The sequence below is a fragment of the Acanthopagrus latus genome, chromosome 21, assembly GCF_904848185.1.
Source record: "Acanthopagrus latus isolate v.2019 chromosome 21, fAcaLat1.1, whole genome shotgun sequence".
NCBI lineage: Eukaryota > Metazoa > Chordata > Actinopteri > Spariformes > Sparidae > Acanthopagrus > Acanthopagrus latus.
The window spans coordinates 27807160-27815221 of NC_051059.1; the positions used below are offsets into that span (position 1 = coordinate 27807160).

The following is an 8062-nucleotide window of genomic DNA, read 5'->3' on the forward strand; positions in this document are numbered from 1 at the left end:
TAACAGTGTGTGACTCCCTCTAGTGGATGTTGTGGAGTATTGTGTTGTGTTTGCTCCAAAGGTTTTTGTACAGAGTTTTGGTGTTTCCTGTCACTGTGGGCTGCAGAGCACAGTAGTACACAGCAGAGTCAGACAGCTGAAGCTTCTGGATCTTCAGAGGAACTGAGTTTGAGGTAGAATTCACTTTGGATGAAAATCTGTCCTCATATTCCTTCTCTGTGTTCCCTGCACCAAACTGAGAGCAGCTCAGCATGAATTTGGGGCTGTTGTTTCCATCCTGTTTGTACCAGAAGAGATAATAACCTGAGACACTGGTCTCAAATGTGCAGTCCAGTGTAACTGTGTCTCCTTCAGCAGCAATGACATCTCCTGTTGGCTGGATCACTCTGTCTGCTCCTTTACACTCTGAGGAAGTAGAGAACATGCAGAGGAAGAGATGAATCAATAAAGATGATTGATTAAAGGAGAACAATCAGTAGGTTTAAAGAGTTACCTAGCCAGAGAGTCAGACACACAGACATGTAGAATCGTTGTGATTTTCACTGACTCATGTCGGATGTCAAATTAAAATATGAGTTATGCACAAGATGCAAACAAAGATGATCAAATCTAATTTCATGTGTCATGAGAAACACAATCAGTCACAGCTCAGTTAAATGTTATAAAACAGTCTTAAAAGTCAACTTGTTGTGTTTTGTGTCTCACCACAGAACAGAGCAGCAAGAATAATCCACAGCCGATGTTCCATCTCTGCAACAAGGTTTAAATGAACAGGAGAAACTAGCTGCTGTTCAACATTCAGTGTGAGAGTTGTTCTCTTCACAGCAGCAGTTATTATTGACAGAATGGTTGAACACAGAGCAGAAGTAGTGCACCGCCTACTGGATGATGTCGCCCTCTAGTGGAGGTAAAAAGTTCAGAACAACAGTGTGGAAGAAAAAAGGCTTCCAGCAGCTTGTCAGTGTGTCAGCTTGTGTTTTTGTACAGAGTTTTGGTGTTTCCTGTCACTGTGGGCCTCACAGCACAGTAGTACACAGCAGAGTCTGTCACTGCAGCAGAGGAGATCTGCAGATGCATTTTGGTTTTATCATCACTCACGTTGAAGGACAGTCTAGAGACTCGATCAGATATTGGTGTTCCTGTTCCCAAGTGAGAGATGAGGAACTCTGGTGGTTTTCCTGGATATTGTCGATACCAGAAGAAATAATCGTTGCCATCAGCTTGTTTGGAGTATGTGTAGGACAGAGTAACAGTGCTGTCTTCTAAACTGGACTCTTCTTTCTTGACTGGACTGAGTTCTTCACAGCTGACACCTGAAGGAAGAGAAATACTTTCACATTATGTTAAAAGAACTCAAAAGAAATGAACTGCCTTCAGAAAACATTAGAATTGAACTTGACAGAATAAAAGCATAATGTAACATACCTGTTATAATAGAGAGAAACATCAGAGACAGCCCATAATAGTCCAGTGACAGCATGTTGAATAAAGGTAATGTTTGTGGTTTGTGTATTGAACTCTGCTGAATATGGAAGTTCCTCTCTCTTCTATAGTTCAGTAACAGCTCAGCTCCTCCCTGAATCTCTCCGTCTCCTCTCAGATCTGTATTCTGTCTCCTCTCTCTTCACTTCCTCAAACTTTAGCTCTGAAATGACACTCGTGCTGCAGCCACCATCATATAAATCATGTTTCTCTCACGTTGGACACATAAAATCCTCTTCATGACTACAGTGCATGTGGCTCATGTACCCAGAGAAATCATCTGGTCCATATGATCTCAAACACTAACAGTCAGACAACCTCTGCTGAATATGACATTTCTTATGTTACAGTGAATGATCTTCAAATCAAACTCTTTTGAGACTCTCCAGTTTCCCCACCAGTCAGGACAGAAACCTTTTGCAGCTGAGGTGTCTGCACAGTTACACATTATGATTTCAGACTTAACTGCAACAGTTTGTTTTTCCTTATGGAGAGGTAATAAATGTGGTCTTGTGTTGTTTACATGTTCAGGGGCCTTGGAGCCAGTAGTCAGCTCTGTGTTTGCATTAGGAGGTTTAGCTAAATGATGAAATCTTGTCCACTTGTGTCTATAAGCTCAACAGAGTGATGTCCGCAGAGTTAGATTATGTACAGAAGAAGGAGGCAGGTCAACTTCTCTTTCTACTATAGATGGACCCTCGCTCCACCAAAGTGACCAATTAGACAAAATAGGAAGGTGCAAGTGAACAGACTTTAAAATAGGCCCGCAGAAGCAGAGAAGGGTGGTGGTTCTTTGTAGATTTCTAAGATCAAAGACTCGATAAGATTTCTGATACAGCAGAGGGCAGAACTTTGTCATAGATTTGAGAACCCCAGGTAGCAGCCGCCTGGTTCGGACGCAGGCTTGAGATCTGTTTCAATAAAGATTGCTCTATCATTCCACCCAGCCTTGCCTCCGGAGATTCCTTCATCAACTTACTACATGCCGACACCTTTGATGAAGACAGCCCAGAAACTACACAGCTCAGATTAAAAGCTGTAAGAAAGTCATCAAGTGGTCGGCCAGAATCAGACCACAGAAACATATAAGATGTTTTTGAAACTTCATCTACTCCAGCAGCATCATCCAGTTATTATCTGATGATCTGTATGTTCAGAACTTATTTTGGTTAAATGTTTTACTTCTGTGTTGTTTCAACACCTTCTCACATGTTTGAAATATTGCATTTACAGAAGCAATTAACTGCCAATTGTCCCTCAAAGAAAGAAAAGACCACCTGGATGTTGACAGGAAGTCTAGTTTATTGATCCAGTCCAACATCCACTGATGGGCTTCACAGGCCAACAACAAGTGAAAAGTCGCCCAGTCTGTCCTGCCTCAACATGTGGAGAACTGGTTGATACCTCAGTACAGGACATTAAGGAGACACTCTGAGCTGAACATGAGACGTAATAAAAGCTACATTATATGAGGGCTTACAGTAAGTCCAGCATCAGTTCTTAATGTCATTACAACACCAGAGTAAGTTCAACTTAAGTTCAGTTGGAGCAGTTGTGGCTCAGGAGGTAATGGGGGTTGAAAGGTTGTTGGTTAAATCCCAACAATTCTTTGAGCAAGACACACTGCAGTGCATTTACTCTTTAACGTAGTGTTTGATGACGTGAGGATATTGTGTCTTCTTTTTTGATTTTATCATCAGTGAAAACACTCCAGACTTTATCATCACATCCTGCTGCAGTTTAACAGTGTGTGACTCCCTCTAGTGGATGTTGTGGAGTATTGTGTTGTCTTTGCTCCAAAGGTTTTTGTACAGAGTTTTGGTGTTTCCTGTCACTGTGGGCTGCAGAGCACAGTAGTACACAGCAGAGTCAGACAGCTGAAGCTTCTGGATCTTCAGAGGAACTGAGTTTGAGGTGGAATTCACTTTGGATGAAAATCTGTCCTCATATTCCTTCTCTGTGTTCACTGTACCAAACTGAGAGCAGCTCAGCATGAATTTGGGGCTGTTGTTTCCATCCTGTTTGTACCAGAACAAAGTTGGATTTGAGTCACTGGTCTCAAATGTGCAGTCCAGTGTAACTGTGTCTCCTTCAGCAGCAATGACATCTCCTGTTGGCTGGATCACTCTGTCTGCTCCTTTACACTCTGAGGAAGAAGAGAACATGCAGAGGAAGAGATGAATCAATAAAGATGATTGATCACAGGAGAACAATCAGTAGTTTTAAAGAGTAAACCAGTCTTAAAAGTCAACTTGTTGTGTTTTGTGTCTCACCACAGAACAGAGCAGCAAGAATAATCCACAGCCGATGTTCCATCTCTGCAACAAGGTTTAAATGAACAGGAGAAACTAGCTGCTGTTCAACATTCAGTGTGAGAGTTGTTCTCTTCACAGCAGCAGTTATTATTGACAGAATGGTTGAACACAGAGCAGAAGTAGTGCACCGCCTACTGGATGATGTCGCCCTCTAGTGGAGGTAAAAAGTTCAGAACAACAGTGTGGAAGAAAAAAGGCTTCCAGCAGCTTGTCAGTGTGTCAGCTTGTGTTTTTGTACAGAGTTTTGGTGTTTCTTGTCACTGTGGGCCTCACAGCACAGTAGTACACAGCAGAGTCTGTCACTGCAGCAGAGGAGATCTGCAGATGCATTTTGGTTTTATCACTAACTTCAGCAGACAGTCGAGAGTCTTGATTATTTAATATTTCTCCTGTTCCTAAGTGAGAGATGAGGAACTCTGGTGGTTTTCCTGGATATTGTTGATACCAGAAGAAATTATCATAGCCGTCAGCTTGTTTGGAGTATGTGTAGGACAGAGTAACAGTGCTGTCTTCTAAACTGGACTCTTCATTCTTGACTGGACTGAGTTCTTCACAGCTGACACCTGAAGGAAGAAATAACTCTGTAACTTCCTGATGTAAATATTTCATCACTGAAGCCCTTGTGAAGTGAATTATGTCACCTACCTGTTATTGTGAGCAGAAACAAAGTGACAGACAGACTGAAGTTCACTGACAGCATCTTAAAGATCAAGACAATCTGTTTTTGTATGAAACTCCACAGTGAGAGTTTGTCTTTTCTGAACTTGAGTCTGAGTTTCTCTCCTCCCTTAATCCCTCCCTCCTTCCTCTCACAGCTCTGACAGATAGTGTGTTTGTCACTGCTGTGCTGCTGTTATTCACTAACTTCCATCATTTCCATCTGGTAAGAAGCAGCTGATGAGGTAACACTGATTTACAGCTGACAGCACAGGTGAAGGTCCTGACTCTGCTCAGTCTTTAATCTGACAATGTGCTCCCCTTCACTTCCACATGACAACCATATTAATGACTGATTGGAAACTTGTCTCAAACAATACTGTTCACATTATTGTGTCCCATGTGAGGACCAGTCAAATCATGAGAGTCCTGTACAAACATAAATCACCTACAAAGATGATTTTCAGCTCCAACCAGGAAGATTGTTTCCATCTGTCAGACTGTCTCTTCTGAAGTCTCATGGTTGATCATTATTGTTCATCAATCAGTCTGATATTGTTGGTCAGTTTTTTCATGTGCCACGTATGTTACAAATAGTTTGATTTATAACCTGGATCTTATATATTCCAACCAGGGTGAAGTTAGTTTTAGGTTGGATGTTGGACAGACATTGTCTCTGGATCCAGCAGCGTCAGTTTGTCCCGGTGTTGGCAGTCAGAGGACGTTAGCTGACGTCTGAAACACAGAGGTTTCACTCAGGGTCCGTCAATGAATTACTGTCTGACTGAAACAAAGTTCATGTTATTTTCAGTACCTTCCTGCTGGCTTGACCTTATTAGTGAAGATTATGGAGACAAATGTACATGTCATTATTTTTTACTATCATTTTAGGTTTGTAATATTAATGTTGTCTTTAGAAAACTCAGCATGTTTTATCATTTGTTTCCAGGTCACATGACAAAATGCTTATTTGTCATAGTAATGATAACATTTAGTTTTGATTTTGCATCAGTGGGTCACATGGCATGAACTCTGCTGAAAGGAACGCACATTTATAATGAGTTTTATTCATGACTGAATTATTAATGTGTATAACTTAATGACAGCAGGTGTGTCGTCATCATCCAGAGAGGTGAAACAATTCATCGTTGGTTTGGAGTCACTGTGTTAACAGCTGTAACCACAGTGACTGTGATAAAACAGGAATTAGCAGAATCCATCTGATATGAAGCTGTGGTTTGAATACCACTTCCCTCCTCTTTGAAGAGTAGTCAGATATCTGTGTTCAGGTTTTTGTACAGCCTCTTCTACACTTTGCATCACTGTGTTTCTAGAGCACAGTAGTAGAGAGCTGTGTCTGCCAGGGTTAGCTCTCTGATGGTCAGTGAAGTTGTTGTTGGTGTCGTTTTAGACTGATATCTGTTATCAGGAATATATTCAGCTGAGCTATCTTTGGCTCCTTTCAAGAGTATAAACTGAGGAGCCTGAAGGTCAGAATCATGTCTGTACCAGTGAAGGCTAGGATAACTCACACTTGTCTCATATCGACATCTGAGTGTGACAGATTGTCCTTCTCTTCCACTGACTTCATCTTCTACAGGAGAGATGCTGTCTCCAGCTATTAGTCCTGGAAAAAGTGTAGAAAATGAAGCCATTAGACTAACATTGTTCATGAGGCTGAGAGGAGAAGACAGTGGAAAATATCAAGTGTACAGTGTTACTCTGTGCTCCTTCACAGTCACATACAAACAATATCATTCAATCAACATCCATGTTGTCAATCTGATGAAAACATGAGCAGCATTGACTCTGTCAGAGCAAAGACATGAGAAAAGTGATGAAATCCAGGTTGTGTATATGTGGTTAATGCAGCAGGTTCAACACAACTTAAATTCCTGTTGTGTTCCAAAACTCACCTGTAAAGTGACAGAAGAGTAAAAAGAAGTAAAGCAACATGTCTTTGGATTTCTTAAAGCCAGACAGACAGCAGATGAGCAGTGTTCTTCCACTGCAGCACAGTGAGGAAGGAATGATGTCATTGGTTGAGTTGAGGCTAAATGGGCGGGGCCAATCAGCTCTTCACTTTATTCATTCACTTCAACTCAACCAATCCATTTCTGTCTGTTGTCACAGCAGCTCTGTGTGGAATCTTTATTGGTTGATGTTTTGTTGTATTTGTCATCAGTCCAGTGACACTGGCTCAGACTGTAATGGGTTCATGGTGTGTGACTCCCTCTAGTGGATGTTGTGGAGTATTGTGTTGTCTTTGCTCCAAAGGTTTTTGTACAGAGTTTTGGTGTTTCCTGTCACTGTGGGCCTCACAGCACAGTAGTACACAGCAGAGTCTGTCACTGCAGCAGAGGAGATCTGCAGATGCATTTTGGTTTTATCATCACTCATGTTGAAGGACAGTCTAGAGACTGGATCAGATATTGGTGTTCCTGTTCCAGAGTGAGAGATGAGGAACTCTGGTGGTTTTCCTGGATATTGTCGATACCAGAAGAAATAATCACTACCAGTTGCTTGTTTGGAGTATGTGTAGGACAGAGTAACAGTGCTGTCTTCTAAACTGGACTCTTCATTCTTGACTGGACTGAGTTCTTCACAGCTGACACCTGAAGGAAGAAAAATACTTTCATATTATGTTAAAAGAACTCAAAAGAAATGAACTGCCTTCAGAAAACATTAGAACTTGACAGAATAAAAGCATAATGTAACATACCTGCTATAATAGAGAGAAACATCAGAGACAGCCCATAATAGTCCAGTGACAGCATGTTGAATAAAGGTAATGTTTGTGGTTTGTGTATTGAACTCTGCTGAATATGGAAGTTCCTCTCTCTTCTATAGTTCAGTAACAGCTCAGCTCCTCCCTGAATCTCTCCGTCTCCTCTTAGATCTGTATTTTCACCTCTTCTTCTTCCTCCTGGTTAACAGACTGAAGGCAGCAGTTTGTATCAGCTGCAGCTGGGAAGTTTTCTTTGTTGTAGTTTTTGTGTTTGATTCCTTGATTACTGGAATGAATTACGGAAACATAGCTGTGATGGTTTCTAGAACGGATCATCGTCTCAGGCTTTGCAGAGACAAGAGGGACTTATTCTATACTCCTAAAGTAGAGAAAACATTATTTCATTAATGTACAAATTTTATATTGTTACTGGTAACATTCACACATACATGTTGTATGTCGCCTCACTCGGGGCACCAGATGTAGTGCTTCATGCAACATCGGTAGGGAGTTTTGGGATAAACTTGGCTGTCAATAACAATTAATGATTATCAGGGATAATTATTAATCATCATTCGTCACTTCTTTGTCTTCTCAGATCTGTATTTTTTCTCCTATCAGTTACACTTCTTCTACCTTTAACTCTGAAATGACACTGTTGCTGCAGTCACATCATATAAATCATGTTTCTCTTGTGTTGGATACAAACCAGCGTTTTGTGCAGTTGATGAGTCAAACATGTGAAACACATGCTGAAATTAATTAATCCCTCTTTTTTCAAAATACCTGCTTCATTATTAAAAATGCACTCCTCTTTTCTGTTCACTCTCTACAAACATGATTGAAGTGTGTGCAGGGAGAGCTGAATATCAAGCAGCTC

General features: G+C 41.1%; 3 gene segments (V, D, J or C); all 3 read right to left on the reverse strand.

Moving 5' to 3' along the window:
- Nucleotides 1–947: 947 nt before the first annotated feature.
- Nucleotides 948–1863, reverse strand: LOC119011733. The segment is given in 2 exon segments: nucleotides 948–1313; nucleotides 1426–1863. Coding segments are annotated over 2 exon segments (402 nt in total).
- Nucleotides 1864–3238: 1375 nt separating this feature from the next.
- Nucleotides 3239–3998, reverse strand: LOC119011728. The segment is given in 2 exon segments: nucleotides 3239–3628; nucleotides 3756–3998. Coding segments are annotated over 2 exon segments (429 nt in total).
- Nucleotides 3999–6579: 2581 nt separating this feature from the next.
- Nucleotides 6580–7636, reverse strand: LOC119011726. The segment is given in 2 exon segments: nucleotides 6580–7069; nucleotides 7177–7636. Coding segments are annotated over 2 exon segments (435 nt in total).
- Between the last annotated feature and the right edge of the window lie 426 nt (nucleotides 7637–8062).